Raw genomic sequence first — 27,120 nt, 5'->3', positions numbered from 1 at the left:
ATGTATACATGCATTAAATTTCTTGCATTGCCCCCTTCCCCCACTGCAAATTTCATTCCCACTGCAAATTTCATCCTGCATGATCTGCTTTTTTATTCCCCTACACATTTGGCAGGGTAACTACTAAAAATGGCTCAGTCATCTATTTTTTGTGGATTATTCAAGCGAGATACAATATTAGGTGATCATTCCAACACTCAGGATCAAATGCAGATGTAAGTATTAAAGTAACCCTGTATCAACTAGATTTATCACTGTTTTATGGCTTGTTGTAATTATTATTAATTTAAGCAGACTCTTAAACACTAAAATATTATTTTTACCTATCATAGTCTCGAAGAAAAAGAAGAATATGCAATCACAAAAGAGCCCGAAGTAGTATACAAGTAAAGAAGTTATATTGAACCCATGAAGTTTTCTTAAATCACCTTTTATAGGTCAAATAAAATGGTAAAGAAGTTGGACTCTGATGTGACAATTGATGATATTACAATGATAGATCCAGATGATATTCGACAGCAATTTTTAAATTATTTTGAAAATGCTGAGATTGAGCTTCCAAAAAAGCTACAGATGAATAAAGTAAAAACTTTGATTGTTGTTAAAGAACTTTTCCAGGTAATTTAAAAGTAAACAAATTTATATTTACTCATTAAAAGGAATCATTTCGATGCTGCCGTAGTACTTTAAATGCCACACTTAAGGAGAGTTTTTATGAACTAACTCAATTACCTTTGCAAAAAGAGAGTTTAGATGGCCAATGTAAAGACCTTTCAGATGTTTTTAAAGCATACCATTTCCTATTAAAACACTCACAAGATAAACTAAGAAGCATTGATCAATACGCTATTGATCAAGTAGGTTTTTATTCTAGTTAAATCTAATCTACATTACACTAGGTAATAAGATCTATTCCTGGTGGAATTTTGCTACCACATGATGAAGCCATGGAAGCTATTAAGATTTGTTGGAAGATGCAATTGTTAGACGAGCCTTTCTTCATTTGCCAACCAGAAGTGTTTAATGAGAATTGGCATGAGATTTATTATGATAATTCTGATGGTGAACCTAATTATGAACTTGTCTATTACAGACCAGTACTGATAAATAGTGCTGGAGGACAAGTGGCTTGCAAAGGATTAGTAGGAAAAAGAAGAGGTATGGGTTATGTATAATATTTTCAAAGGGAGATCCAGTAGTCTATATACAGTAATATTAAAAGCAGCAACGCACAAATTTTAAAACAAAAATTTGAGCATTCTATATAGCTTTTATAAATTTGGTGATTGGATTATAGCAATTTAAATTACTAATATTAAAATTGCTAATTATTTTTAAATCTAGTTGCTTGCACAAAATTCCCAAAATTAATTTTGGCAAATTTCATAATTAGATCTACTGCATGAATTAACATTAACCAATCATTGAATTTATGCTCTCAAAATAGTTGTCAATAGTATAGAAAGTTCAAAAGGAAATTAAAATTTTTCATAACTAATCTGTTTCTTATAATTATATCAGGTATAAAGGCTGTTAGTAGTAGTAAGCAGCTTTTAAAAGAAGAGAATCCTATAGTAGAAAAGTACAATAAAGGAGGAGATGATCAACAAAAATCTCATCAAAGTATTACAAAAAAACAAAAAAGAAGTAAGAAAAGAAGAGGGACAAAGCAGAATTTTAAGGAAAAAAAGATACGAACTATGCTGATTGATGTTGCTACAGCCAGTAAGCTAAATATAGTTTATATCATATACTTTATCACCACAATTTTATTATAGTTACTAATTTATGTACTTCATCAGCAGACCATGACAGGATTGAAGCTATGTCAGCAATGAAAATGATAATTTTAAAAGAACCAAAGCCAAAAGTTTTAGCTACACTAAAAAATGTAAATGAAATGTTAGAAAAATCAATGAATTTTCAAGGCTATGAAACTGCTGTCTAAATTATAATGTTTTCAAGTGTATATATAATCACAATAAATATAGCTATAAATTCATTTATTTTTGCTTAAACTTAGCAGTTTATAATTAAACAATTATATCACACAAAGGTATATACCAAATGCATATACTAGGCGAAAAGAGTTCTGTGATGCCTTTCCAAACAAAGCACAAATGATACATGTATCAGTTGAACCCTTTTAGTCTATAAATAATCTAGATACTATATACATTTGTCACACCTGTGGACTATCAGTTTTACTGACTAAAATCTAAAAACTAGCATAATGTGCTAGTAAATCAACCTAAACTAGATTGGTGGCACTACAATGTTTCATTTGCAGTTATATTAATTTGTCAACAAGCATCAATATTGTCAATTTAATTTCAGTTTACCAAACAAAATTGTATTGCATTGTGTCAGTAATGAAATGAATTTGTTGGACTTTTCTATAATTTTATAAAATAATGTTAAGTAGATAGTTCAGTGTACAGCCCTTATTCCAACATTAGTTTTTAAAATAGTAGCCACATTGTATTTTTCCTTATTCTCAAGGTCATTCATTATCCTATTTTAAAGAATCAATGAACAACTGGTTGGGAAAATGTCAAAGTAGACAGTGAGATAGAATATTATTATTACTAACACATATCAAAATTTTAATTAATATACATTTCCCAACTCTCCATTTTATCATGCATGATGCACATGGTCTTGTCACTGAGTGTCAAATCTATTTCACAAATCTGTCAAATCTCTTAGCTCCTAGTTTTTCCAAAGAAGGATTGCATTCAGTAAAGCTACCTTTTCCCAATGTACATCCTGATAAATATACGAGTCATAATTATATATGTTATAGTTACCATATCTATTTGATGGTGATGTGAAGATTATACAGACCAATGCAGTATATGTGCGTACCCACATGCATTTAAGTACTGCAGGAATCTCTGTTAGTTTTTTGGTTAACCCCTTTCATTTTTATGTTTAAGTGTAAAGATGAGGACTATGATTTTAAATACTATAGCGTGGTTTTTCTAATGGTGCAAGTTAAGAACTGAAACATTAACCAGGGTTGGGAATTTCTGGCAGTAAAATGATGGTAGGATAATTCCATCAATTCTTCTGAAAAAGTGTTTTAAAAATTATAATTCTGTTTGTTGCTTTTAATTGTAACATAACAAAGACAAAAATTACTTTTCCAAAAGTAATAGGGTTGCAGATTTTCAAAATAAATCCACAAAAAGAAATTATTGACAAGGCACATGTTTATGTCAAAGACCTATGCTATAGTATTTTGACATAAAACACAAAGAGCTAGAAATTTCTCAATTTTCAATACACAATTGCATATATATGCCCTTATGCTGTTTATCAACTTTGAGCTGATTCCAATCAAATTTGGAAATTCTAAAGTTGCTGTCAACACCAAAAGGATAGCTGGTCTTCAGCCAAATTTTGTCAAAACAGCTTGGAGAAAATTTTCAATTTTTTGATATGTATACATGTCTATATGCTGTGTATGCAGATCCAAAATTTTTATAAATTATTTTTAGAATTGCCCATTTCACTGTGCTTGTCAGCTCATGAAGCATGCTGTTTAGCTCACTTAGCATGCTTTGTGGGGAACCCTGGCCTCATCCTTAAAGAGTACCATATGTGCTCTTATTTTTTATGAATTTGCAAATAAAGTTTTGAACAAATTTCATAAAATATTATTTCCTCAAGAAACACTTACATGGTACCTTCTGGTATGTGTATGAGACACTTTAATTGCATAGGCAAAATATTGTAAAATGTTAATAAAATTTTTTACTGGTGCATGTAATTTTTTATTTTCTATGTCATACATTCTGATAATAATAGGTATATTTTAAAGTTGTTTATTTGTAGATATAATAAATAATGAAATATGTGTCTAAAATAAAAATTTTGTACTACAATAATTATGGTATTATGTAATTAAAGCTCGCTATGTGCATGGTCTATCAATTAATTTTTAATCTCATAGATCTTAACCTATCTTGGACGCAAGGCTAATCTCTGTGAGTTTATAATATTGGATTTGTTTGACTGTAATATTTGAACAGATGGTAAAACAGAAGCTGATATGGCTACAGTTGACATGCTTCTCAATGTGGTAATGCAATATTTTGTAATTCTGTGTCAATTAATTTAATAATGCTAAAATAGGCTATGGACTTCCGAAATGGATTTGTTAGACTTTGCTATAGTTCACAAATGGTAATTTTTTCCTAAAATGTCTTATGCTGTAATATATCAAGAGTGCATGTAGCTATATTAGCTAATTTTGTTCTCTATTGAATGGCATATAATCATGTCAAGGTCATGAACTCATTAATATTTTTAGGAATCGATGAAAGAAGAATATTTAAAAACTGTTCGGGCTAAGCTTGAGGAAATGTCCAAGTACTTGGGAGATAAACCTTGGTTTGCTGGAAATGAGGTAGAATATTATTAATACTAATAAGTAATAACATGTATAAATGAAAACAATATAGATCACTTTTCCTGACTTTCACTTTTATGAAATGTTTGACCAACACAGGGAGTTCCATCCTCAGTTATTTGATGGTCTTGACAATCTTAAGGTAGCTAAGCATGTAATTTTCGGTTTATAATTTCCTTAAATCACAATAGGCTTATATGGATCGCTTTGAGGTACACATTACAAGTAATAAAAGAATATTATGATATTTGTTTCAATGCCTAGGTTCTTCCTGCTATAAAGAGTTATATGGACTCTCCTGAATTTATTCGTTGGCCAATCAACAACCCAATAGCTCAGTGGCGTGGAAACAAGAAACTTTAGATGATAATCTAAAACATTGCATTGCTACTAAATTTAAACTTATGTCTTGAACTATCAATGATACAGTTGAATTATAAAGCTCATGTGAGCTTTAGCATTTCATTGGTCAGATTTTAGTCTAGGGCTAGGCTAGCCCAGCCTTAATTAATTAGCCAACTGATCATTAAGTGAAAAGTGTGAAAAATGGAGAATTATTCATATCACGTCTTGCAAACATTACAGAAAGATCAAGACAGGACCTTGATGGTGAGATGAATAAATACTATCCTTTTATTTGATGTTATTAAATTTTAGATTGTTGATAATGATGCCATTACTCGTGGTGCTTTTCATTCTCGTGTGTCTCAAGTAGCTCATTTATTGAGAGAGGCAGGCCTAAGGCCAGGGGATAGAGTGTTACTAGCAGTGTCTCCGTCATTGGACATGTTTACTGTCATTGTAGCAATATTTGCACTAGGTAAAGATAGAAAAGGACCAACCTGTTGTTTTCAAAAGTGTAAATACAAGTAGCCATGTTTTTTTCCAAAAATAATTGGCTCCTGAGACCTGAAATTACCTTGAATTTTCTTACTGATTTTTTTACTGATATATGCATGAAGTTTGAACTCATTCTAGCAAATTTTTGGAAAAATAATTCTAGCTCATGTTTCTTCCAAAAACTGGCTCCGAAACCACATGTAAAGTTTTAAGAAAATACAAAATTAAGCTACCTATTTTCACCCCTAATTTTATCACATTTTAATGCATATTGATGTCTTTATACTATGTAGCTGATTCCAACCCTGTTTTATTAGGTGGTACTATTATACTGATTGATCCAACAATGGGACTAGAGAGGTTCAATTATTGTGTTGGTAAAGCAAATCCTGTTATGTGTGTATGGATGAAAGGTACAAAAATGAAGTGGCTGAAGGTAATATAATTTTATAAAAGCAATTACTTTATAATTATGTTTTTCCCAGTACATATTTCCATCAATTAAAGCAATACCTAAACTGCTTGAGATTGATTATTCATCATCTTTGTTAACTAATTACAATGATTTAATTATGCCGGAGAATGTCATCAATACTGAACACGCCCTGATAACCTTTACCACTGGGAGCACTGGTAAAGATTATGTGCATTTTACTTATTATTTACTTTATTTATTATTTATTTCCACTAGGTATGCCTAAGCTATTGCTCCGTAAACATGAGTTTCTGCTCTTCCAGTCAAAGTGTATATCAAAAATGTATGACAAGTATATGAAAGAAATCATAAAACTTGATGAAGAAGAATGCGGCGGTCTTACTAACCTTGCTGTCTTCCCTCTTCACTTTTTAAAAGTAAGTGGTGGACTACCATTGTCATTTTTTAGTATTATTCTACTATGCACTGTTTGAGTTGACCAATGAAATTGCTTTATTGAAGATTTCTAAATCACGCTTCAAATTATTTAGAAACCTCCAGGAACATTCCTGGTGAATTTATTTGTAAAACTATCCACAAGCAAGCTTGATTTATATTTTACTTGTCTTGCCTTTTACATGCATGTTTTATACAGTCAAACCTGCTATTGTGGGCACTCTAAAGTAAGGACACCTCTATATAGAAATAGGGTTACCCACAGGATTTTGCCATAGTGCTCATGCAGAGATTTTAAAGTTGCTCAATTTTTTATTCTTATAATTTTTTCTAGTGCATACACATGTTCTTGTGCTGTATTTTTGAGCTGATCTCAATAATACTTACAAATTTTTTAAGTTACTTGGGCCAAAGTCCCTGTACTAGTACTAGGACTTGTAGCCAAATTTCACCAAAAATGACAAGAAGAAAGTTGTCCTTTTTTATATTTTTTCTGATACATATACATGTTCTTATGTTGTGTAGCATGTTTGAGTTAACTCTGAGCAATAATTGGATTTTTACAATTTTTAAGATTTAATTTTTAAAAATGGCAAAAGTGTCTGTATCATAGTACCGGGACTTTGACCAAGTTTCGCCAAAATTGAAAGTAGAGAATTCTTTTGTTTTTAATACATATGCATGTACATATGTTGTGTAGAATGTTTGAGCTGGTTCTGATCAAAATTGTTTTTTATAAAATTTTAAAGTTGTTCAAAAATCAGCCAAAAGTTCCAATACTATAGTACAGGGTCTTTGGTCAAATTTCATCAAAAATGACTATGAGAGAATTCCCCATTTTTATATTTTTTTCTGATGCACATGCATGTTCTAATGATGCGTAGAAATTTTGAGCTAATTTTGACTAAAATTTGATTTTTTACAAATTTTTTAAAGTTACTCAAAAATCAGGCCAATGTCCCTGTACAAGGACTTTGACCAAATTTTACCAAAAATGGCTAGGAGAAAAATCTTCATGTTTATCATTTTTTTCTGATACATCTACATGTACATGTTCTTATGTTGTGTAGAAAGTTTAAGCTGATTCCAATAAAAATTGGATTTTTACAAAATTTGAAATGCCCCAAAGCCTTGTACATGTACTATTGTATAGTCTGCATGGCCACTATTGTAGTGCTTGTTAGCTCATGAAGCATGCTTTTAGCTCACTTAACGTGCTTTGTGGGAAATCCTGTTGTAGCCCAATACAATATTAAATGAACCTCTGAAATAAGGACACTTCTATATTATCAGGGAGTCAGGGATGGTTTTATTGTGTCTGGAATAGAGTAGACTGGTTTGACTGTGTAGTGTGTGCAGCATGTCAATAGGGGTCTTATCTGCAGGTGTAGCTGCTCTCTAATACAAAATGCATGATCTGCCTTTTCATTCATTATTGCAGGTGGGTGGTACTGGTGGTTTGTTCTCTCGTTTTACCACATGCGATCCAGCTGACGTCATTCAAACTCTAACGAAATACAAGATGAATTTTTTGGGAGGATCGTTACACTTTTTGCACCGTGTGGCTAAATATGCATCAGAGAATGGCATCAGTCACTTACCAGTTCAATTAGCATTAGTAGGAGGATCGACTATATATCGGTATATACTAAGACTATTTTTAATTTTTAAATTATTTTACTATTTTTATTATAGTGGTCCACTGCGTACTATTTCAAGTGTCATTAAAGACAGTAATGTACTGATAGCCTATGGCAGTACAGAGGCCGAGCCGATTAGTGTAATATCTGTCAAAGAGAAGCAGCTACTGGAGGCAGATGGACCAGATGCACTGTGTGTTGGTAAACCATTTGTTGAGGACAGTGTCAGAGTCATTCCTGTACAAGATGGTAGGTTATTTTGGGATTTGCATTACACTGTGTTATGCAATATTGATCTTAGATTCAAAAGTATTCAGTGATCCTGTTGATATTGACTCATTACGCTCTGATTGTGGTGAAATAGGAGAGCTATTAATATCAGGATGGCACGTCAATACTAATGAGGTAATTATAAGTACTTGATTAATTGATTAATAATTTAATTAATTTTAATTTTAATAGGTTGAGGCTAAGCGTCTCATTACAGATATTAATGGTAGGGTGTGGCTAAGGATTGAAGATGCTGGCTATGTTGATAAAGATGGTTACATTTGGCTGGTGGGAAGAGCAAAATGGAGAGTAGTAGACACCAAGAATGGGAAGACATACTGGTCAGCAATTGTGGAACAAAAGGTAATAATGATAGCTCTATTGATCTTATGTATTCTATAATGTGTGTTTAGATACTGGATAGAACTAGCAAGATTACTTTTGTTGCTTATCTCAATCACAAAGGGAGAGCTTATTTGTTCATTGAAGCACCAGATGGACTGCCTCTCAAGGAAAAAGAAGGTTTGGCCAGGAGGAAGATGAGTAAATAATACTAATATTTGTTGTTTTTATAGCTTTGGATTCCTTTATTAAACTGGAGGGTGTCCCAGTTGATGAGCTTGTTATCAAACCACACATTGCTAAAGATCGTCGTCACGCCTCTAAGCCTAACACTGCCGTCCTTTTTGCTGAAGGAAATCAAAAATTAAAAGATGCTTTGACGCTAGTCAAGTTTGTCATCATCAGTAATCCCCTTGTTATTTTATTGCTATTATTAATTCAATTGTTTATGGTTTTTGTTGCATTTTATCTTTTCACTGCATGAGGAACAATATCTACAACTTTTTAAAAGTAATGAGTAATGACATAATTTGAGCAACTTCTTTATGATTCATAATGAATATCGATAATTAATATATTATTTATTGTGCCACGCCTTGTTTGAAATAGCAGCAGAGCAGAGCAATGATGTCTTTGTTTCTTCTAAAATCAACTTGCCTTTTATTACTGATACACATTATATCACCTTCTGTTGGTGAGTCGTGTATTGAGGCACAGAGCCAGTTATCTGAAGGTGCTGGGGGGATTTGCAATGAGATACTGACATCTGGAACTATATATAACCTTGACAACGATACAATAAATACCTTCTGTGAGAAGAATGACTGTCCCATGATACTTACCACAATATATGGCTCTATCACAAAAGCTTGTGGAGGTGGAGTAAGTAGTAATGATATTATATAAATATATGAAGTATTGTATTTTTGTAGGCTCCCTCTGGCCCTGATGATCCATTCTATAATTTATTGCAGGAGTCTTGTTGGCAGTACAACAGAACTGATTGTTTGACGTTATGGAAGATATACATATATCCACTTCAAACTGGAGTCAACAACACCTTCACTATAAACTATAATGTATGTGTACATGTACTCCTAGTGACTTTATGTGCATTATAATGTACTGTATCAGTTTGTATGTACACTGTGTAGTGCTAATGATTTTTGTGTACATCCATAATGTACTGTATGTACTTGTGCACCTTCATGTATATGTACTGTACATGTATTAAACTTTTAGCATATTCTTTTCTCTATATTTGCTTAGCTCTGTGTTCAAGATTATGCTCTATCAAGGACTAACTGTACAGACAACTGCAAAACAGTAAGTGCATATGTCATAGTTAATCCTCCCCTCATTCTGTTTATACAGACACTGTCAAACATTGTGAGTGACCTTGGTTGCTGCTATGATGCTATAGAGAAGATTGGTTTCCCGTAAGTTAAAGATAGACTGTAATATTTCATGATTTTTATTTATCGATAGATTCATTGGATCAGACATGGTCCGTGCTTGCTCTGCTACTATACCAACTTGTGTAAGTAACTTTGTATGTACTGGGAGATGTTTTATTTCCTTTGTATAGGGTACTAATAAGAAAAAGAAATAAACAATAAACTAGTAAAATGACATAATATTTGCTGTTAATTATATTCATTAAGAAGTGAACTTATTTATTGATAATCACATGAGAAACATGAGATGATACCACACATGCACTGAACTCAACCTCAGCTTGTAAATATAGTTATGCATTTCAAGTAGCTCCACCTAAAATATAACAGTAAAGAAAAGTAAGTGTATGATATTTTTGATATTTTTATTTTGTTATTGTATAGAGGGGTAATGATGAAGGTTCTCCTTGTTGCTGCTTTCTTCCTTGCTACTTCTTTGTTAGTTGAGAGTGCTGCTGTTGATAAAGCTAAGCTACTGCGTGAGACTGTCCTCAATATTTTGAATAAACCAGCTGTTAGAAGAGGAGGCTCTGTGTCTGATGGCCTCCAGGAGACTTTTGCTGCTAGCTCTAGCTGTAGGTACAGCAGTTGTGATGATGCTACTAACCAGTTGAGCGATAATAACACGATTGTGAATTGCGTGACGATATTTAATCACTTATTTGATGGTACTGGAGTGAGTGATAGTGAGGTCAATACTTATTGCGTCCAGGATCACTGCGGCAACGACGTGAAGGATGTGTTTGATCAGGTCACAGCTTGCTGCCAAGACCCTGGAGTGAGATCATCGTAATTTGTAGCTTTTATTTTTTTTAATTATTATTTTAGCTTCCAGCAAATATAATAAAGGCAATGGATGAGACATGCTATACTAATGCTAATGGTGACTATTGTCTGAAGGAGGATCAACTAACAACAACTATATTCATCGATAATTCATCCGACAAAGGAAGTGAATATTTAGTAAGTAAGATAAATGCACTGTTAATATCTTATCTCTTTTAATGCTTGTAGACTTGTACTAGTTTGTATCAAAGTGATACCAGTACTTGCCCAACTGAGTGCTCTGATGTGTTGACCTACATCACTGGTACTCTTGGTTGCTGCTACAAGGCAATGGCTGGATTCTTTAGCCCTGGGCCTGCTGATTTGTAATAGCAATAATAATGATGATGATAATTATAATTATAATGTTTATTTTTTAGAGCTTCTGATGATCTCTTTACTACTTGTGGTTATACTCCACCAACTTATTGTGTATGTCACTAAATTATTATTGTCATTGTTATTTTCCACTTTTTTAATTTAGTCTGCAAGGAAATGAAGGCTGCAAGGAAATGAAGGATCTAATTAAAACTGCTAATAAAACATTGCTGCTTTTTAGTGTTTTTAAAGTAATTGAAAACAGATTATTAGAGCATAGATATTAGAGTAAATGAAAATTCGAGCTCCACCCACGAATTAATTTTCATTTCTCCACTCCAGCTCCACCCTTAGTATTTTGCTAATCTTGTTGTGTGTGACCGTCTTGTGTGTGATCATAAATACCATTCTACGAGTAAAGTAAAGATGTCCCGCTTCTTGTTCCTTGCTCTCCTTGTCGTTGGATTTGTGGCACTCTCTGATGCCCGTGTGTTGCGCCGGCCCACTTTTCAGAAAAGCCAGCATATTGCTGCTAGGACTATCTCAGAGTTTGTAAATTGTGATTAGATATTTAGTTGATTGTTATTTAGGGCCATACGCAAGTTCAAAGTAGAACTTGCCACTCACCAAAGTAAGAGGGAAAAGAGGCAGAGCGCCAATTGCTTCATTGATGCTCAACAAACCACTGTTGATCCTTTCAAATCTTGCTTGGTCAGTAAAACTGGAATAACTTTTCTCGGATATTAAAGCGCTTTTATGCTGCATTCTGTTCTTTTTGTTTCCATTACAGGCTACCTTTGAGGCATATCCAAATGTTACAAGCAGTGATGTCGCAGGATTCTGCCGAAACCATTGTCCACATGTTATCCTGACATTATTTCATAAACTGACTGTTGACTGTGGATCTAACTTTGTTGGACCAGTAAGTAATTGTTAAATACAACAATGAATTGTTATTATATTGTTGTTCTTGTTATTATATTGTTGTTCTTGTTATTATCATTATTAGGTCAATCAGACTGCACTGGATTATCTCAATCAATCTTGCTATCACGATCCTCGAGGAAGGTATTGCATTAATGATTGGAATGAACTTGATAGTCTCATTCCTGAGGATGATACTGCTGATTTTGATGTAAGCTAACATTTTTATTTATTCATTTATTATGTTTATTGTAATATAGACTTGTATTAGTGCCTATCATCAAGGTCAATGTTCATCTGCTTGCAAAACAGTAAGTAGAAGAATGATGTAATAATGATTAATACAGTTGTCTGTAGGCTACTAAAGATATCACAAGCATACTTGGATGTTGCTATTATGAACTTGATGCTTCCAAGTAAGTTGCTATACAGGATTATTAATTATTGTTATTTTGTTGTTGTTTTAGCCCTGGTCAGCTCATTCCACCATCTGCATTCACTGACTGTGGTTACCGCAAGCCTGTAAAATGCATACGCTAGACAGTCAATTGGAACTTGCTGACAGTTGCTTTTAAAAAAAATCCTTTTGCTGTTTCTAATACTGTTAACCCCATTATTTTTTCCAGCTAATTATGACGTAATGATTAATTAAGTACAGACGTGCCACGCCTACTTACCACGCCTACTCTGATGTCTTGGTACATTTCTGCAGTCAAGTGTCTCTCTAGGTCTTTTAAAAGTAATAATGCCGCTTTGAGTGGAGGAAGAAGAGGGCTAACAAGAATAGCTATTGTAGGTAGTGGTCCAGCTGGATTTTATACTGCTCACCATTTAATAAAAGTAGTAAATGTGGAATTTTTTATTTTATTTTTATTATGATTAAGCTCAGCAATGTGATGATGTTCGTGTAGATATATTTGAGGCTCTTCCTGTTCCTTTCGGCTTAATTAGGTTTGGTGTAGCTCCAGATCACCCTGAAGTTAAAGTATGTGCATGCATTATGAAATTTTAAAGTTGCTCGATAATTTGGCCAAATACCCGTTTGTTCTACAGCACAGACTATTTTTAAAAGTAAAAAAAATCAGTTTTTTCAAATGCATATACATGTTTTATGTTGTGTAGAAATTTTGAGCTGATTCCAACCAAAATTGGATTTTTAATAAATTTTTTAAGTTGCAAAAAATCTGACTAATGGGTTTTTAGCCAAATTAAGAATGATTCAGAGGGAATTCTTCATTTTAAAAATTGCTATAGAATGTTATTAATCAGTTCACAACGTTAGCTTTAACTGATCGTTGCAGATTTATTGGTAACATTAATATTGGCACTGATATTAATATAAACCAACTGAGATCATATTACAATGGAGTAGTACTGGTAAGTAATTAGATGGGTTTGGCTTAATTTTATTAATGGGTGTGGCTTTTTGTAGGCATACGGAGCAGAAGAAGACAAAACAATGGGAATCAAAGGAGAAGTATTTTATATGAATTTATTTATTTATTTATTATTAATATTAATATAGGATTCTTATGGAGTATTTTCTGCAAGATCATTTGTCAGCTGGTACAACGGCCTTCCTGGTTATGAAAATGTAAATAATAATTTAAATATATTTGTTTTTATTTATTTTAAATGTGTACATATTTTAGTTAAATCTTAATCTCTCATCTGGAGATACAGCTGTAATCATTGGTCAAGGAAATGTTGCTTTGGATATCGCTAGAATACTACTGACACCACTAGATACTTTAAAAGTTATTATACATGTGTATTATAATCTTAGCAAATTTAATTCTTTTCTCTCCATTAGGAGACAGATATATGTTCACATGCAGTTGACGCATTGTCCTTCAGTAAAATAAAGAAAGTGATAATGGTTGGAAGAAGAGGTCCTCTACAAGTTGCCTTCACAATAAAAGAATTGAGAGAAATGACAAAACTACCACAATGCAAGACCATGATAAAGCACAAGGATATGCTGCCATATAAGGATATAATTTCAGGTAATTTTGTCACTATTTTTAGAATATATGGCGCTATATTAGTATCAGTTCTATTTATATGACAACCATATTTTGTAGAACTGCCTAGACCCCGTAAAAGATTGACTGAATTAATGTTGAAGACATCAAGGTGATCATAAAAGAGTGATACTATTTTATTTATTTATTATTAAAATATTAATTTATTAGTGATGGTAGAGATATTAGTAATGATGATAATGTATTGGAGCTATTGTTCTGCCGAAGTCCAATGGAAATAATAGCAAGAAATGAAATAACGAAAGGAATCAAACTTGAAATAAATGAACTAATTGTAAAAAAAGAGAGATTATTATTATTATTATTATTATTATTATTATTATTATTATTATTATTATTATTGTTTATCATTATTGTAGGAAGATGCTAATGGTGGGAATACAACAGCTGTTGGTAGTGGAGAGTATGAAACTATTGATTGTTCCATGGTTCTTCGAAGCATTGGATACAAGAGTAGAAACATAGACCCAGAAATACCTTTTGATGAGAAACTGGGTATTATTAATAACAGTAAAGGAAGAGTAGTCAATAATGGAACTACTATCAACGGTATGTCATTTTATTTATTTAAATTGTTCATTACAAGATTTTAGGATTATATTGCAGTGGTTGGGTAAAGAGAGGCCCAACTGGTGTGATATTGACTACCATGAATGATGCATTTGAAACTGCTGGTAGTATTATAGAAGATAATAAGAATGGTAACAGCTATATCCCTCTAATATTGTATTATATATATTGTAATCTTAATAGGGATGCTTCCTTCTTCTAATACAGCTAGGGACATATTGAATGATATAAAAGGTACTCAGTTGTTGTTATTGCTATTCCTAGCATTGTTGTTGAGTAGGATTTGAGCCGGTTCTTTTTGAGGACTGGCTAAAGATTGATGAAGAAGAGAAGAGGAGAGGAGAATTGGTAGGAAAACCAAGAGAAAAGATTGTTTCTGTGCTAGAAATGTTGCAAATTATTAAAAACAATAAAAATTAACATTACTGAAGTTTTATAACTAGTGGGCATGGTCTAACACGTGATGTCACAATGGGGGTCAAGGATCTTTGGAAAATATTGGAGCCATCAGGGAGAGCCATAAACCCGGAGACTTTAAAAGGACAAATATTAGCAGTAGGTAAGGGATGCCTCCCTCTTTTTCTCTCTTTTATTTTTGAACAGATGTGAGTATATGGCTGAATCAAGCTATCAAAGGTGCCAGGGACCATCACGGGAATGAGATACCCAAACCACACCTACTAGTACTGTTCAACAGGATATGCAAGTTGTTGTTTTACCAAATACGACCAGTCTTTGTGTTCGATGGCCCCCCGCCACCTTTAAAGACTAAAACACTGGTACGTTGTGCTACTATTATACTGTACAGACAAATTATTGAGGGATTAAATTATGTGATTTTTAAGAGTTAAAACTGTAAAATTAATTTATTATGGTTTAAGACAGTGTTATTAGAGTTAGATAATACCATAGGTCGGGATATATTCGCGGCTGCAATTATTCGCGGTCATAAAAAAATTCAATTAAAAACCATCGAAACTGTTAGAGCATTGCTATGACAATTAAGACCACGTGTTTAGTGTTCAGCTATTCATCTGTTCTTTAGCAGCTATAGTGGAGCCATTCACCAATAGCGAGTCCTTCTCTATCTGTTAACTTCTTGTATGGACCACTACCTCAGAGCTCTTTCAACATCTTTGCTGCAAATTTTTGCTGGTCCGCGTGCTGGTGATAATAAACCACGCCCAAGTCAATAAACACTAACTAGAATGGGTGGAGAGTCCCAAAATACGGCAAGGCACTAGTTCTGAAAAGAACCGGTAAAGCAGCTCCAAAGAGCCCAAGGCTTAGTGACACAAGAAGAACAGCTCAAGAACACTGCAGCACGGTGCTTTTCTTCACTATCGCGCCTTTTTCAATTAAAATAACACCTCGGTTTCCATGGTTTTTAATTGAAATTTTTTTATGACCGCGAATAATTGCAGCCGTAAATATATCCCAACCTACGGTATAATTTGTCCGGGCAACTCTACACAGTTAAGGTTAGGGTTTAGTGTTTATATCTATAATACACGTGGAGTATGGAGCTAGAACAATTTTTTGCCCTGGACAAAAATTTTGTGACAAATCCACAATTTAGGTTTTTGGGCAAATTCATAGAATTTATAGCCCATGAAAATTTTGCACTATACAGTATTTGGACAGTATGTATCATTGATATGTGTATGTAGGAGTTAAGAAGAAGGAAGCGGAAAGAAGCAGGTAAGGCTGCCGGGGAACTAATGGATAAAAGATCAAGGAAACTGTTGGAGGCTCAGGCTATTAAAACAATAACTGGAAAAGAACTGTAAGACAAAATTAATGTTATTAGTAATAGTATTAGACGAGTGCTCTTTAATTAGAGATATACCCAGCTATATTAAAAAAACAAATATTGAAGAGGACATGTTTTATCTACCTGAAAAGGACAGGTATTATTGTAATAATAATAATATTACTTATTATTATTATGTTATTAGTGCTTTAGTTAATCAGTCAATTGAAGAAATCAGTGAGCACGAAGATACAAATTATTTTGATGATCACGTAAGTAATTGCTGTTGTTGTTGTTGTTATTTTTCTTTATTAGTCTTACAGAGATGATGATAACATTGATGTCAATTCTGAATCATTTTCTTGCCTACCGCCCGAGATACAGCATGACCTCTTACTGGAGAAGAAAGAGAAAGAAAGAACAGCAAGATGTGATCCAATGGCCTTACCCAAAGTACAGTATTAATAATAATAATAATTGCTATATAAATATTTATTTATTTTAGGATGCTAATGATTTTTCTAATTATCAGTTGTCACGTGTGATGAGACGGAGTCAACTCTCACGTAAATTAGGTGACGTTAGGAAGACTCTGAATCGTAGCCAATCAAATTCACTGGGAATACCTCAGGGAACAAACGTACAAGTTGAAGCTAATCGTATTTTATCAACTGAAGAAAGAAGATACATATTAATACAGGGCACAGACTCTTTCATTAGTAGTAGTACAATGGAGGAAGCCACTGATAGTCAGCATATTACGGATACACCTGATATACAAGAGAGATCTGATGATTTCACTACAGGCAATGCTAGCCCACTTGATACTCTTGTAGCTGCTAGTGAAATGGGCTTTCATTCTCCTGTAGCTGCTGATGAAATGAACGCTCCTACTGCTAGTAATGTTGTCAAGAATGTTGTTAGTCCTACAGCTGGTAAAATGGACTCTCCTACAACTGATGACGTGAGGAATAGTCCTACAGCTGGTAAAGTGGGCTCTCCTATAGTAGCTACTCCTCCTGTTACTGAGGCTGATCCACCTGAACATTATGATGCCAAAGAAGATGATACTGTTCACTTGTCTCGTGATGCTTCTCAGACTGATATCAGTGATTCTAATGTTCTGCAGCATTTACCAGTTGAGAAATTAGCTAACAATCAGACAATCCTCATCAACGAATCATCTTCTGAATCAGAAATTGAATTTGAAGAGGTAAAAATTGATGAACCATTGACTATTAATAAAGAAACAACAGAAGAAAAAAGAACGAATTATGACGAAAGAATAGAAGAGAAGGAAGAGGAAAAGAGAGAGGAAGAGGAGAGAGGGAAGGAGGGATCAGCCATTAATGAAGAAGAGATGGTGGCTGCTGTGGAAGATGCCAAAGAGCTAATGGAGTTACCAACTAAAGAGATGGAGGTGAGAATAACAGAAGAACTGGAAAGTATTAATAAAGAAACAAATAAGCAAGAAAGAAGAACTGCTGGCCTTACTACCAGCATTATCGAAGAGGCAAAGGTATAATTAATAATACATGTAGTGTGGTGGAATGTATTTTATAAATTTTATCAGGAATTGTTACGATTATTTGGTTTACCTTATTTGGAAAGTCCCTCAGAAGCTGAAGCCCAGTGCTCTACTCTTGAGTCACTGTCTCTGACACAAGGAACCATCACTGATGATAATGACGTCTTTCTCTTTGGTGGCATGAATGTATACAGGCACATGTTCACTGGGTCTCACGATGTCGAATATTACCGGAATGCTGACATTGAAACACTTCTCGGATTAGATAGAAATAACTTAATTATATTGGCATATTTATTAGGATGCGATTATACTGATGGAATAGAAGGTAATTAAGAGAGGGGGAGGTGCATTGTTAATTATTTTCTTAATTAGGTGTGGGTGTGGTCAATGCTTTAGAGCTAGTTCAGTTCTTCAAAGGTGAAGGATTGGAGCCGTTAATAAAACTGAAGTAGGTGTGGTCAAAAAATTAAGTTGCAAATTTTATTTCACACAGACAGTGTAACATTGACTGTAATACAGTCAACAACTTGAAAGAATCACCTCTACAAAAGAAAATAGTAAAAACTATCATTATTTATTATGATAGTATTTTTGTTTGTTTTAGAGGGGGCTGTCCTTCCCTGATGATTTCCCTAATGTATTGATAAGGGATCAGTACATGAGACCAGCTGTTGATGATTCTAAGGAAACATTTGAATGGGGAACTGCTGATTTAGATCTCATCAGAGAGTAATAATAATAATTCTTATTATAGATGTACAATTCAGAATCCTCCACATGCAACTTCTTGTCCATGGATCGTCAAGTTGCTCAAAAATTGGGTCAAAGAGACACTGTACTATATATAATACAGGGTATTTCAACAAATGAGAGAACTCTACATTTTTATAATTTTTCTGATACATATACATGTTCGTATGGTGTGTATCAACTTCAAGCTAATTCCAATCAATATTGGATTTTTATAATTTTTAAAGCTGCTCAAAAATTTGGCCACTGACTAAAGGCTGTGGTTGTTGTGAGCCAAATATTTGTCAAAAATGGCTACTAGAAATTTTGACATTTTTCTGATACATATACATGTCCTTATGTTGTGTATTGACTTTGAGTTGATTTCGATCAAATTTCAACTTATATGAATTTATGACTGAAGGCTATAGCCTTTGATCTTTGGCCAAGTTTTGCGAAAAATGAATAAAAGAATTCTCCATTTTTAAATTTTTTGATACATATACATGTCCTTATAGTGTGTATCAACTTTTGATCAAATTCGATTTTTTGAAGTTGCTAAAAATTAAGCCAAACACCCTGTACTCTTTCGCCAAATTTTGTCAAAAATGAAAATGAGGGAAATCTCTATTTTTATAATTTTTCTAATATATCTTTACTGTGAATATCAACTTTGAGCTGGTTCTGATCAAAGTTGTATTTTTTTGAATTTTAAAACTTACTCAAAAAGCAATGTATTATTATAGTGCTTGTCAGCTAATGAAGCATCATGCTGTTTATCTATATTATTCTGCATGCAATGTGTCTGTTGTATAAAGGCAAATTTTCTGCATATTTGTCATTTTATATCTTTCTTTTAGTTTTACTTTAGATAAGTTTGGATGGAGCATATCACACACTGACAAATTATTACTGCCTGTACTTAGAAGAGCTGTCAAATCAAAAGAGACCCCGCCCACTGCCCCTCCCCTTCCTTTGCCTCCTTTTAGTGGAAGGGGACACAAGAGCAAGAGATTAAGAGCTGCCATAACTCGTTTGACCAGCAACGAAGAAGAAAGTACAAGCAAAGAGACAGGGAGGGGGAGAGGAAAGAGAGGGAGAGGGCAATCAAGAAAAAGAAAGATATCGAAACTTGATATTGAGGAGGTACTTACTAGATTTGAATTAGTTTTTTATAATTAATTTTAATTTTATTAATTATTAGATAGATGATGAAGTAGTGTCAGTTAGTAAGAGAGGAAGAGGAGGGAAGAGAAAAAGACCAGCAGCAGCTCCTGTAGTCTCAGAATCTTCATCATCATCATCATCAAGTGAAGACTAATAAGGCATTATTGATAAATAAAATTAACATCATTAATATTAATGTGAGTGTTTGTTTGTTAGTTTTTAGTTCATTTATAATGTGTTTATACCATTCCAGACACACCCTCTCTATGCACTTGATTTGCTATTAATGATAATTTATAATGATAATAATTAATGATTTTAATGACATTTACCTGTCTCTGAAGAGTTAATGATTTGTTCTAAACAACGGCCAAATTCAATGAGTACAGCCCTCTCAATATCAACAGGTGATTTACCACTCTACAATAATAATAATAATAATAATAATAGAATGGAACTTACAGATGCACAATGACTGGCCTCTTCCAACAAACATAAAGTTGTTGCCTTAGTGACATCTTTATTGACAAATGAATATGGCAAGCTAACAAAATGATTAAGTAGCATCAAATTTACAATAACAAGTAATAATTTTTACCGTTGTTTCTCTTCTTGCAGCCTTTGTGAATAGTGAGGAGTAAAGAATTCCAGCTGGTCTAGGAAATGGTTTGATGCTGCCTTCTGTTGCTGGGTACGTAGATCTATCAAGAGAGATCATGAATAGTCAATCAGTACTCGTTAAGGCAGGCTCTCAATATGACACATTACTTTTTGTGCACTTGTGTCGCAACTCAAAGTGCTATAGAAACAAAATGATACCGCAGGGTGCCTTTTTTTTCAAGGGCTGTAAATTTTGCGGATTTTGCAACTTTTTAAAGATTCACAAAAATTATTTCTGTGAAAATCAAAATTATTATGGTAAAAGATGGCAGACGGCATAAATTTGTGAAAATTAATTCTGCAAAGGCAAATTTGTAAAATTTACAGCCCTCAAAAAAGGCGCCCTATGGTAGAAAGTGTGTAAGCTTCAAACTGACACTTTGACTCATGCAAGCATTTGTTTCTATTCTCAATGCACGTTCTTACCTGCTGCATTAGCTAACTGCATTAGTCCTTTACCCTCTGGTCTATCAGCAAGATTCTGACAACCAACACATCGACATAAATGAGAACAGGGTATCTTAGCCTAGAGAGAGAGAGAGAGAGAGGAAGGGTAAAGACTACTTGCTAATAAATTATGTTCAAACTAACTTCGTAGCATTCACAATAATTCTTGAGACAACTTGATTTTTTACAGTTACAGCCTAAACAAAAAGTAAGAGTACATGTACATAAGGTAAGTGATGATTGAACATGTTTGCCTTTAATGTGTCTCCTTTCATCTCCCTAACAATAAAAGGCAATGGCCACCAGTATAATGGACTAATGGTACATATGGGGAGTAACTTACAACTCTTCCGTGACCAACTTTAGGTTTAAAAGCATTTGGATTTCTCTCGAGACATGCCTTCAAATGAAAATGTTCATGTACATGTATCATGTAATCATGTTTTCACACGCTACCTTTACTGCTCTTGATCTGTCTCCTTCGTGTTGGAAACTATTCTTACAATTCTGACAGTTACAAGAATCCCGACAAAACTCACCATTGGCAAAGCAATCACAATAACTGAATAAAAGAAGATTATATGATAATAATAATAATAATAACAATAATAATAACATGGTTCTTACAGTTTCAGACATTGTGAGTTTTTACAATTACAAGGTTTTCTTGGTTTATTTGATGCTAGGTTAGCGCCACTGTAACAATAATAATAATAATAATAATAATAACAACAACAACAATAAACAACAACACACCTCCCTGAACTCTGTGACGATGTTCTCCTATCATTATTATTTCAATACAAACAAATAAATAAATATAATAATTAATGTTTACCTTTTTGGTTTAGATTGTTGATGAGAAGGTGGAGGAATGGTAGCAGTCTTTCCTTGTTCTGTTGTCACGGTAACACCAGCAGACAATGGAGGGGCAGCATTTTGGGTAAGTGTCTGTAACTATAAATTAATTAAACAGGTGGGTGGTATATACCAATAATTAATTACTTGTAAGTAATTATGAGTATAAGCTCCACCTCCTTGATCACTAGACGTCAATAAATTTGGACCTTTTTTGAATAAAATTACTAAAAATATACAAAAATAGTATACCAACCTGTGTTATTGGGCGTGGCCACTAATCCTGGGACCATACCCATTGGAAGACCTTGCTTAGGAGCAATAGGCTTCACTAGTACTTTACGAAGAGAGTTACTGGATGATACTGGTATTGACAATGACTACATACAAATAATATAACATCAAAGTAGGAAATGATTATTAGCAAGGAATTAACATTAGTGACTGGCAGTGATTAAGAATTGGCGATTCTATGAGAATATATCAGACCTGCCATTTTGTTTTAATGATTATGTCACTACAAAATCTCAGATGTAAAAAGCTAATTTCACATCCCACCAATTGCTGTCACCACAAATATTCGTTTTTGCTTACTTGCTGATTGTTTATTGATGACGGAGTGAGTACTTGTGCATTATTAGTAACGAGATATGTATTATTAGTCACCATACCTCCTCCTCCCCCTCCTCCTACAATAGTGATACAATAATAACTCAATAGGGCCAACAGTATATGTTACTGTTAGAAGGTAGCATTCCTCCAGCTGCACTGTTCCCTCTATCACTAAAGTCTTTGCCACTCATTCCTATACTAGGGCCTCTCACTGGTGGGATTGATGCCATTTTTATCCTTCGCGCTATTGGTGGGTGTGGCCTTATGCCTAATCTAATAATAGACCAATCAAATTGCTCGGGTCACATGTTTTGGCTGGTAATCTGAGAGATGCTTTCGCCTGAGAGCTGTCGTGTAGTGGCTGGAAAGAATTCTACCATTTATACCCGTGGATCTTCTCTGTCCCCAAAAGTATCAGATGTTGTTGCTCTTCACAAAGAACTGAGCGCTAAACTGAGTTATTACAAGAAAGAAGCAAAGTGTACAGGAACCTTCTCCTCCCCCACTGATAATGGGGGTGAACACAATACTCCATTGTCTACTCAGCTATTAAGCACACCTAATAAGATCCACTCTGGAGGTAGCTCTAATATCAGCACTGGCTCACAGGACAGCAGCAAAGTGCAGTTACCACTGGATCGCAACACTCCTGTATCATCATTCCTGCTACCAACTGCTCCCCCACCATCCCCTGGAGACTATTTGGAAACAAGTGAACTCCCATTGGATCCAAGCCAATTACATCAACAGCAGTCTCAGCCTCCTCTCCACTCTCAGTTGTTGTTGTGTCCTCATGTAATGAAGCCACCACCTATAATCGTGACACCAGCTCCTGAAGATGAAAAGGCTAGTTTACATTATTTTTGTTTTAAAATTTTACCCTCAGTACTGCTATTTACTCTCTTTTCTAATCTCTGCTTCTCTCTATTAATGTGTACTGTAAATTTCTGAAATAAATAAATAAATAAAAAATGTTAACATTGCTACTACTAATGCATTAATGAAGGCTAGATCTTTTTACATAATTTTAACACTATTACTAAATACTAATAATGCAATATATTAATTTTTAGTATTTTCTACACATTCAGGTTAGCAGTCACGGTAAGGAGTGTTCTTCCGCATCTGATAAGCCGGTTAGTATAGAAGAGGAAGCAGCCATATCTAGTTATCTCCATATATCAGTGATTGTGATGTTTTTATGTCTTTTTGTCAATCCTTTTGGAGTGATTTGTGGTATTGCTGCTTTGTTATCGTCTTGTCTTGTAAGCAATTATTATGTACAATACTTAATACTTTATATACTGACTATTCTTTCTTTTTGTAGTCAAAGCATTACAACAAACAAGGTCGATATAATTTGGCAAACAGCTACAGTAGGTGTGCCTTCATCTTAAATATCAGTTCAATTGTAACCGGAATTGGAATTATCTCTATTGTTATTCCAGTTGTGGTAGTCGTGGCAACCAATACCAATTAACTCCTCAAAAAAATAATCAATCAATTCACTCAGTCATTTTAATATCAAATTATTATAAACTGAACAGATTTTAATCATAACGTTGTGTAGTGTTAGTATATGTATGTGTGTGTCAGAAATGATTCCAAATTAATAAATGTCAAGAATAACCATGTATAACACTATTATTGACAGTGGTAACCATTAATGTTGATTCCATTAGTTACAATTCACATTAAACTGATATAAGACCCAAAACAAACATCATGACAATAATTATAACAGCTGCCAAGAGCACCACCACTGCAGTGAATAGCACTGCAATTATGTTACAGGTGCAAGCTGACGAGCCAAACTTTCTTGCAAAGCGATACTCTCCGAGGTCATTATAGTTGCTAGCCTGTACAAATACACAGTGGGAACAACAATAACTAAAAATCATTTTATTTATAACTATTATTAATGGAGTTGGCCACACATGCACCCACAAATAGTATACATAACATAATTTTATACTTTCACTTGGTCAGCAGAAAATAATTAATACATAAATTTCACACAACTGTCAAAAGTACAACACTTACAATTAGGCTTAGAATGAAAGCAGGGAATAGACAGACCAGAGTTATAAAATTTCCAAGAAACAGACAGCAGAGACATAGGAGCGTCGTTAGTATAAGATAATCGTTAGGACGAGCGATATGTTGAATCTGTTGGATCCGTTGAGCACCTGGCTGGCTTACAACAACTACGTTCTACAAGGAAACAGATTGAGAATGCTGTCAATATTCACCATGACAGCGGGCACTTACTGATGATTGCTGTTGCTGTTGGGCCGTAGGATTTGGGTTGGTCCCTGAATTAAAATTACTGGAAGCATCTACAGGAGTGTAAGCAGGTGGTGGCTCTGGATTTGCAGTGGAAAGAGGAATATATGATCCTCTGTTTGGAGGAGCGCGAGCCATTCAAGAAGAAACGAAGTGGGAGTGTGCGTATTAAATTATACTCGACTCAATAACAATTTAATTAATTAGGGAGGCGTGGCACAATATAAATTAATTAATTAAACTGTTTTATTGTAATAACCATTGTAACCACAAACTGATAAGGAAAGAAGATAAAAACTGAAGATCGGAAAATGCAATGTTAGTTAATTAATAAAAAGAGAGCGACAATAATCAATAATAATAATAATCACTGATAATTCATTTTATAGCTCAGAATAATCCTGCAGCACCAAATGCTACCATAACTATGATAAAAATAAGCAAGACGGCTAGAAACGTGCATATCACTGTGATGAGGTTAAGTACCAAGGACCTCTTAGCCAATTTAACCCCGTCATCAAATTCTCCATCTTTATACTTCAATTTAGCCTATCAAAGAAATAATAAGTAACCAGGTAGCTATACAGCTATGAGCTATAGAATTCCATTGAGACTATTGAGAATTTAAATACAATCTAACATGTAATACTACAAAAGAGTTTCATTCATAACTTATTATAAACATTATACACTTCTCATTTATCAGTTCCTATCCTTGTTCCTTAATACACTGTTTTTACTCAATATGACTACACAAACTACAGTGCTTTCAATTACACGCATGAATAAACAAAATATTCTAAACTTCAAATTTAAATCAATATTTAGTACAATGAAATATTCAGTACAATGAAATTCTTCCCATAGTATTTCATAGAATGTTATGATTGGTTACTAGTAGTATACATTCTTGGTATAGTGGCACTATAATTTTACTATTTCATATCATTGCAATAGAGATCTAACGGTTTTACAAATAAATAAAATTAATCGTACTGTACCATGCATTCTTTTCCAATGTTGTGTACTTGTATGTGGCATTGCTGTACACATGTTATTGCTCATGTATATACATATAATGAAAAAATAACGAAATTCTTTACATATCGACAAAATGTTACACAATTTACAAGAAAATGGTGCCAAACTAAACGAAAAAGGCAAATCACACGTGTGACCTCGTGTCTATTGGATAAAAACTAGTCTCTTAGACAAAAACTTACTTGAGAAGAATAATAATAGGCAGGGACGAGACAGGCAAAGGAGAAGACGTTTAGTATGAGGCTACAGAGTATCATGGTAATAATTGTGCACGTCTTGTAGTCCCTGGGGTAATCATCCTCCCCTTCTTCTGCTGGTGGTGGTTTCTTCTCTACTTCTTCAACGGGCTCCTCTTGTTTCACCTCTGCCATATTCTTTTCTTCAATCTAAAAGGGTGGAGTACTAGTAATAACATCCTCCTTTTAACATTATTCATAGATATATAACATTATTCATAGATATACTATCTCAGCATTTGCTCCAGTACATTTATAAGATTATCCTGTTGTGTTAATAGGCAGCACAAAGACTATAATAATGACTATATTGATGCACAATATATGCAGCTTTAAAGAGCATGTTGTCAAACTTAACAATGATATTGAATTACTCGCTAATAAGCTCAAGCTATTGGAATGAATGTCTAATTCAAGGAATTTCAAAGATAGGCTTCCTATGTACAAGCTCTTGCAATAATATTACTGTATGCAAATTCAATACAGTCAGTGCACAAGTCTTACTACTGGTTTCATGGAAGGAGCCGGAGTAGATTTCGGAGGTCTTGGGAGAGTCTCTGGTAATTTATCGTAAATTAAATCTCCAGTAGAGTAGTCAACGCTAGCTGATAAAGGTCGGGCAGGTAATGTTGCAGAACTACCAGCTTCAAATGTTGATTGAGGTCGTTGCTGTGGGGGAGGCCGGAGTGGGGGTAGAGGAGCAGGAGATAACTGTCTTGGCTCTGAATCTGAGAAAGGAGTCTTCTCATGTGGTGATTCAGGAATAGTAACAACTTCATCCTACATAGCATACAATTTTAAATAATAACACCACAAGGACATTGATGTATAGGCATTGCTACAATCTCATAAAACAATAATTAATAAACCGTTTGGTTTACATATTTCTAACCAAGGTGGTCAAAACAATGCCCATACAGTTAAGTATTTATTATTACAGACCAATGGTACGCTAACCTGCTGCTGCTGCTCCTCCTGATTGTTTTGATCCATTACCTCGCAAAGAGAACGGGATTGCTGACTGATACAGAAGCCCTGTCTGTGTTGTCCTTAGAATGAGACCACAGGAATGTATAATTTTTACAGCACCTGTTTCGTCTATCCGGTATACAATGATCCATACAAATCTATCATGTCTATGTTACTCTCTCATGCTGTTTGCATGTCTTCTGTATATCATGACATCATGTACTAGCAATTCTCTTAAGACTGATTCAACCTCCATTGAGAATATTATGCAAATGCTATAATTTTATTGCTTTTTTAGCAAAGAGAATTTGA

General features: G+C 33.9%; 11 protein-coding genes across 14 annotated transcripts; 8 read left to right on the top strand and 3 right to left on the bottom strand.

The window, feature by feature from the left end:
• Positions 1-129: 129 nt before the first annotated feature.
• Positions 130-1,948, top strand: LOC105312874 (uncharacterized). The gene is made up of 7 exons (XM_019996919.1): positions 130-215; positions 333-386; positions 438-618; positions 660-857; positions 900-1,158; positions 1,522-1,725; positions 1,779-1,948. The coding sequence occupies exons 1-7, from the start codon at positions 130-132 to the stop codon at positions 1,946-1,948; spliced, it is 1,152 nt and encodes a 383-aa protein (XP_019852478.1).
• An 877-nt stretch (positions 1,949-2,825) lies between these two features.
• LOC100637039 (NADPH:adrenodoxin oxidoreductase, mitochondrial-like) lies at positions 2,826-14,976 on the top strand. Of its 2 annotated transcripts, XM_019996955.1 has the most exons (19): positions 2,826-2,854; positions 3,959-3,992; positions 4,038-4,087; positions 4,141-4,191; positions 4,319-4,414; positions 4,470-4,559; positions 4,609-4,629; positions 12,827-12,889; positions 13,159-13,281; positions 13,337-13,381; positions 13,430-13,498; positions 13,557-13,661; positions 13,718-13,910; positions 13,989-14,040; positions 14,100-14,223; positions 14,309-14,498; positions 14,543-14,650; positions 14,703-14,753; positions 14,800-14,976. In XM_019996955.1, the coding sequence occupies exons 3-19, from the start codon at positions 4,058-4,060 to the stop codon at positions 14,937-14,939; spliced, it is 1,551 nt and encodes a 516-aa protein (XP_019852514.1). In that variant the 5' UTR covers positions 2,826-2,854; positions 3,959-3,992; positions 4,038-4,057; the 3' UTR covers positions 14,940-14,976. The 2 variants fall into 2 exon arrangements, with proteins under 2 accessions (XP_019852514.1, XP_003386890.1); XM_003386842.2 differs by lacking the exons at positions 2,826-2,854; positions 3,959-3,992; positions 4,038-4,087; ... (2 more) ...; positions 4,470-4,559; positions 4,609-4,629 and adding an exon at positions 12,561-12,744 and having other exon boundaries at positions 12,794-12,889.
• On the top strand, positions 4,931-8,944 carry LOC100637166 (putative acyl--CoA ligase YdaB). The gene is made up of 11 exons (XM_003386843.3): positions 4,931-5,026; positions 5,075-5,237; positions 5,575-5,693; positions 5,743-5,890; positions 5,949-6,109; positions 7,570-7,769; positions 7,824-8,017; positions 8,070-8,173; positions 8,231-8,401; positions 8,452-8,560; positions 8,614-8,944. The coding sequence occupies exons 1-11, from the start codon at positions 4,964-4,966 to the stop codon at positions 8,862-8,864; spliced, it is 1,683 nt and encodes a 560-aa protein (XP_003386891.1). The 5' UTR covers positions 4,931-4,963; the 3' UTR covers positions 8,865-8,944.
• LOC109582288 (uncharacterized) lies at positions 8,978-10,001 on the top strand. Its single transcript, XM_019996960.1, has 6 exons — positions 8,978-9,262; positions 9,313-9,459; positions 9,650-9,706; positions 9,755-9,819; positions 9,869-9,920; positions 9,969-10,001. The coding sequence occupies exons 1-6, from the start codon at positions 9,005-9,007 to the stop codon at positions 9,990-9,992; spliced, it is 603 nt and encodes a 200-aa protein (XP_019852519.1). The 5' UTR covers positions 8,978-9,004; the 3' UTR covers positions 9,993-10,001.
• Positions 10,065-11,255, top strand: LOC105312873 (uncharacterized). The gene is made up of 6 exons (XM_011405852.2): positions 10,065-10,176; positions 10,222-10,615; positions 10,666-10,800; positions 10,852-10,988; positions 11,043-11,094; positions 11,147-11,255. Exons 2-6 carry the CDS (start codon positions 10,229-10,231, stop codon positions 11,159-11,161), a joined length of 726 nt encoding a protein of 241 aa, XP_011404154.2. The 5' UTR covers positions 10,065-10,176; positions 10,222-10,228; the 3' UTR covers positions 11,162-11,255.
• Positions 11,358-12,549, top strand: LOC100633513 (uncharacterized). Its single transcript, XM_003386815.3, has 7 exons — positions 11,358-11,528; positions 11,571-11,691; positions 11,771-11,902; positions 11,990-12,115; positions 12,165-12,215; positions 12,262-12,320; positions 12,372-12,549. The coding sequence occupies exons 1-7, from the start codon at positions 11,407-11,409 to the stop codon at positions 12,442-12,444; spliced, it is 684 nt and encodes a 227-aa protein (XP_003386863.1). The 5' UTR covers positions 11,358-11,406; the 3' UTR covers positions 12,445-12,549.
• Positions 14,974-19,951, top strand: LOC100636913 (DNA repair protein complementing XP-G cells-like). Its single transcript, XM_019996954.1, has 13 exons — positions 14,974-15,078; positions 15,123-15,298; positions 16,190-16,305; positions 16,361-16,429; positions 16,478-16,544; positions 16,588-16,725; positions 16,778-17,791; positions 17,846-18,128; positions 18,176-18,251; positions 18,297-18,360; positions 18,408-18,532; positions 19,393-19,678; positions 19,737-19,951. Exons 1-13 carry the CDS (start codon positions 14,991-14,993, stop codon positions 19,851-19,853), a joined length of 2,619 nt encoding a protein of 872 aa, XP_019852513.1. The 5' UTR covers positions 14,974-14,990; the 3' UTR covers positions 19,854-19,951.
• LOC100636787 (protein lin-54 homolog) lies at positions 19,839-22,529 on the bottom strand. The gene is made up of 16 exons (XM_019996956.1): positions 22,404-22,529; positions 22,259-22,353; positions 21,921-22,044; positions 21,812-21,873; positions 21,645-21,763; positions 21,563-21,589; positions 21,434-21,502; positions 21,263-21,368; positions 21,150-21,206; positions 21,061-21,085; positions 20,951-21,003; positions 20,786-20,885; positions 20,298-20,400; positions 20,162-20,243; positions 20,032-20,119; positions 19,839-19,979 (listed from the first exon to the last, which is right to left on the bottom strand). The coding sequence occupies exons 1-16, from the start codon at positions 22,504-22,506 to the stop codon at positions 19,939-19,941; spliced, it is 1,254 nt and encodes a 417-aa protein (XP_019852515.1). The 5' UTR covers positions 22,507-22,529; the 3' UTR covers positions 19,839-19,938.
• Positions 22,530-22,585: 56 nt separating this feature from the next.
• On the top strand, positions 22,586-23,975 carry LOC109582287 (uncharacterized). Of its 2 annotated transcripts, none has more exons than XM_019996958.1 (3): positions 22,586-23,122; positions 23,368-23,412; positions 23,604-23,975. In XM_019996958.1, the coding sequence occupies exons 1-3, from the start codon at positions 22,607-22,609 to the stop codon at positions 23,754-23,756; spliced, it is 714 nt and encodes a 237-aa protein (XP_019852517.1). In that variant the 5' UTR covers positions 22,586-22,606; the 3' UTR covers positions 23,757-23,975. The 2 variants fall into 2 exon arrangements, with proteins under 2 accessions (XP_019852517.1, XP_019852516.1); XM_019996957.1 differs by having other exon boundaries at positions 23,368-23,541.
• Positions 23,806-24,739, bottom strand: LOC100633387 (uncharacterized). Its single transcript, XM_003386814.3, has 3 exons — positions 24,548-24,739; positions 24,320-24,490; positions 23,806-24,135 (listed from the first exon to the last, which is right to left on the bottom strand). The coding sequence occupies exons 1-3, from the start codon at positions 24,698-24,700 to the stop codon at positions 23,971-23,973; spliced, it is 489 nt and encodes a 162-aa protein (XP_003386862.1). The 5' UTR covers positions 24,701-24,739; the 3' UTR covers positions 23,806-23,970.
• Positions 24,740-24,786: 47 nt separating this feature from the next.
• LOC100633258 (proline-, glutamic acid- and leucine-rich protein 1-like) lies at positions 24,787-26,904 on the bottom strand. 2 transcript variants are annotated; one of them, XM_003386813.3, is made up of 4 exons: positions 26,797-26,904; positions 26,344-26,619; positions 25,786-25,989; positions 24,787-25,111 (listed from the first exon to the last, which is right to left on the bottom strand). In XM_003386813.3, exons 1-4 carry the CDS (start codon positions 26,830-26,832, stop codon positions 24,953-24,955), a joined length of 675 nt encoding a protein of 224 aa, XP_003386861.1. In that variant the 5' UTR covers positions 26,833-26,904; the 3' UTR covers positions 24,787-24,952. The 2 variants fall into 2 exon arrangements, with proteins under 2 accessions (XP_003386861.1, XP_019852518.1); XM_019996959.1 differs by having other exon boundaries at positions 26,344-26,621; positions 26,802-26,899.
• Positions 26,905-27,120: the final 216 nt, after the last annotated feature.

Source organism: Amphimedon queenslandica, unplaced genomic scaffold (assembly GCF_000090795.2).
Source record: "Amphimedon queenslandica unplaced genomic scaffold, v1.1 AMPQUscaffold_13392, whole genome shotgun sequence".
In the NCBI taxonomy this organism is placed as follows: Eukaryota; Metazoa; Porifera; class Demospongiae; order Haplosclerida; family Niphatidae; genus Amphimedon; species Amphimedon queenslandica.
This window is presented reverse-complemented; position numbering and strand designations above follow the sequence as displayed.

What these genes read in the sequence shown, in the direction of transcription:
- LOC105312874 (XM_019996919.1), top strand. Translation starts at nt 130, where the DNA reads ATGGCTCAGTCATCTATTTTTTGTGGATTATTCAAGCGAGATACAATA. An exon ending in TTGTTAAAGAACTTTTCCAG is followed by an intron (nt 619 to 659) that starts GTAATTTAAAAG and finishes ACTCATTAAAAG; the next exon opens with GAATCATTTCGATGCTGCCG. An exon ending in ATCAATACGCTATTGATCAA is followed by an intron (nt 858 to 899) that starts GTAGGTTTTTAT and finishes ACATTACACTAG; the next exon opens with GTAATAAGATCTATTCCTGG.
- LOC100637039 (XM_019996955.1), top strand. Translation starts at nt 4,058, where the DNA reads ATGGCTACAGTTGACATGCTTCTCAATGTG. An exon ending in TTAATGTTGAAGACATCAAG is followed by an intron (nt 14,041 to 14,099) that starts GTGATCATAAAA and finishes TTAATTTATTAG; the next exon opens with TGATGGTAGAGATATTAGTA. An exon ending in CATATTGAATGATATAAAAG is followed by an intron (nt 14,754 to 14,799) that starts GTACTCAGTTGT and finishes GTTGTTGAGTAG; the next exon opens with GATTTGAGCCGGTTCTTTTT.
- LOC100637166 (XM_003386843.3), top strand. Translation starts at nt 4,964, where the DNA reads ATGGAGAATTATTCATATCACGTCTTGCAAACATTACAGAAAGATCAA. An exon ending in GGAGGATCGACTATATATCG is followed by an intron (nt 7,770 to 7,823) that starts GTATATACTAAG and finishes TTTTTATTATAG; the next exon opens with TGGTCCACTGCGTACTATTT. An exon ending in AGTCATTCCTGTACAAGATG is followed by an intron (nt 8,018 to 8,069) that starts GTAGGTTATTTT and finishes TATTGATCTTAG; the next exon opens with ATTCAAAAGTATTCAGTGAT.
- LOC109582288 (XM_019996960.1), top strand. Translation starts at nt 9,005, where the DNA reads ATGATGTCTTTGTTTCTTCTAAAATCAACTTGCCTTTTATTACTGATA. An exon ending in CAAAAGCTTGTGGAGGTGGA is followed by an intron (nt 9,263 to 9,312) that starts GTAAGTAGTAAT and finishes GTATTTTTGTAG; the next exon opens with GCTCCCTCTGGCCCTGATGA. An exon ending in CTGCTACTATACCAACTTGT is followed by an intron (nt 9,921 to 9,968) that starts GTAAGTAACTTT and finishes TCCTTTGTATAG; the next exon opens with GGTACTAATAAGAAAAAGAA.
- LOC105312873 (XM_011405852.2), top strand. Translation starts at nt 10,229, where the DNA reads ATGATGAAGGTTCTCCTTGTTGCTGCTTTCTTCCTTGCTACTTCTTTG. An exon ending in ACAAAGGAAGTGAATATTTA is followed by an intron (nt 10,801 to 10,851) that starts GTAAGTAAGATA and finishes TAATGCTTGTAG; the next exon opens with ACTTGTACTAGTTTGTATCA. An exon ending in AGCCCTGGGCCTGCTGATTT is followed by an intron (nt 10,989 to 11,042) that starts GTAATAGCAATA and finishes TTTATTTTTTAG; the next exon opens with AGCTTCTGATGATCTCTTTA.
- LOC100633513 (XM_003386815.3), top strand. Translation starts at nt 11,407, where the DNA reads ATGTCCCGCTTCTTGTTCCTTGCTCTCCTTGTCGTTGGATTTGTGGCA. An exon ending in GATCTAACTTTGTTGGACCA is followed by an intron (nt 11,903 to 11,989) that starts GTAAGTAATTGT and finishes TATCATTATTAG; the next exon opens with GTCAATCAGACTGCACTGGA. An exon ending in TATGAACTTGATGCTTCCAA is followed by an intron (nt 12,321 to 12,371) that starts GTAAGTTGCTAT and finishes TTGTTGTTTTAG; the next exon opens with CCCTGGTCAGCTCATTCCAC.
- LOC100636913 (XM_019996954.1), top strand. Translation starts at nt 14,991, where the DNA reads ATGGGGGTCAAGGATCTTTGGAAAATATTGGAGCCATCAGGGAGAGCC. An exon ending in ACAATAACTGGAAAAGAACT is followed by an intron (nt 16,306 to 16,360) that starts GTAAGACAAAAT and finishes CTCTTTAATTAG; the next exon opens with AGATATACCCAGCTATATTA. An exon ending in TTATACTGATGGAATAGAAG is followed by an intron (nt 18,129 to 18,175) that starts GTAATTAAGAGA and finishes TTTCTTAATTAG; the next exon opens with GTGTGGGTGTGGTCAATGCT.
- LOC100636787 (XM_019996956.1), bottom strand. Translation starts at nt 22,506, where the DNA reads ATGGCATCAATCCCACCAGTGAGAGGCCCTAGTATAGGAATGAGTGGC. An exon ending in AGGAATGCTACCTTCTAACA is followed by an intron (nt 22,354 to 22,403) that starts GTAACATATACT and finishes TCACTATTGTAG; the next exon opens with GAGGAGGGGGAGGAGGAGGT. An exon ending in AACTCACAATGTCTGAAACT is followed by an intron (nt 21,369 to 21,433) that starts GTAAGAACCATG and finishes TCTTTTATTCAG; the next exon opens with TTATTGTGATTGCTTTGCCA.
- LOC109582287 (XM_019996957.1), top strand. Translation starts at nt 22,607, where the DNA reads ATGCTTTCGCCTGAGAGCTGTCGTGTAGTGGCTGGAAAGAATTCTACC. An exon ending in CAGCTCCTGAAGATGAAAAG is followed by an intron (nt 23,123 to 23,367) that starts GCTAGTTTACAT and finishes CTACACATTCAG; the next exon opens with GTTAGCAGTCACGGTAAGGA. An exon ending in CTTTGTTATCGTCTTGTCTT is followed by an intron (nt 23,542 to 23,603) that starts GTAAGCAATTAT and finishes TTCTTTTTGTAG; the next exon opens with TCAAAGCATTACAACAAACA.
- LOC100633387 (XM_003386814.3), bottom strand. Translation starts at nt 24,700, where the DNA reads ATGGCTCGCGCTCCTCCAAACAGAGGATCATATATTCCTCTTTCCACT. An exon ending in AACAGCAACAGCAATCATCA is followed by an intron (nt 24,491 to 24,547) that starts GTAAGTGCCCGC and finishes GTTTCCTTGTAG; the next exon opens with AACGTAGTTGTTGTAAGCCA. An exon ending in CTTTCATTCTAAGCCTAATT is followed by an intron (nt 24,136 to 24,319) that starts GTAAGTGTTGTA and finishes GTATTTGTACAG; the next exon opens with GCTAGCAACTATAATGACCT.
- LOC100633258 (XM_003386813.3), bottom strand. Translation starts at nt 26,832, where the DNA reads ATGGATCAAAACAATCAGGAGGAGCAGCAGCAGCAG. An exon ending in AGGAGGAGCAGCAGCAGCAG is followed by an intron (nt 26,620 to 26,796) that starts GTTAGCGTACCA and finishes TATGCTATGTAG; the next exon opens with GATGAAGTTGTTACTATTCC. An exon ending in CTCCTTCCATGAAACCAGTA is followed by an intron (nt 25,990 to 26,343) that starts GTAAGACTTGTG and finishes CCACCCTTTTAG; the next exon opens with ATTGAAGAAAAGAATATGGC.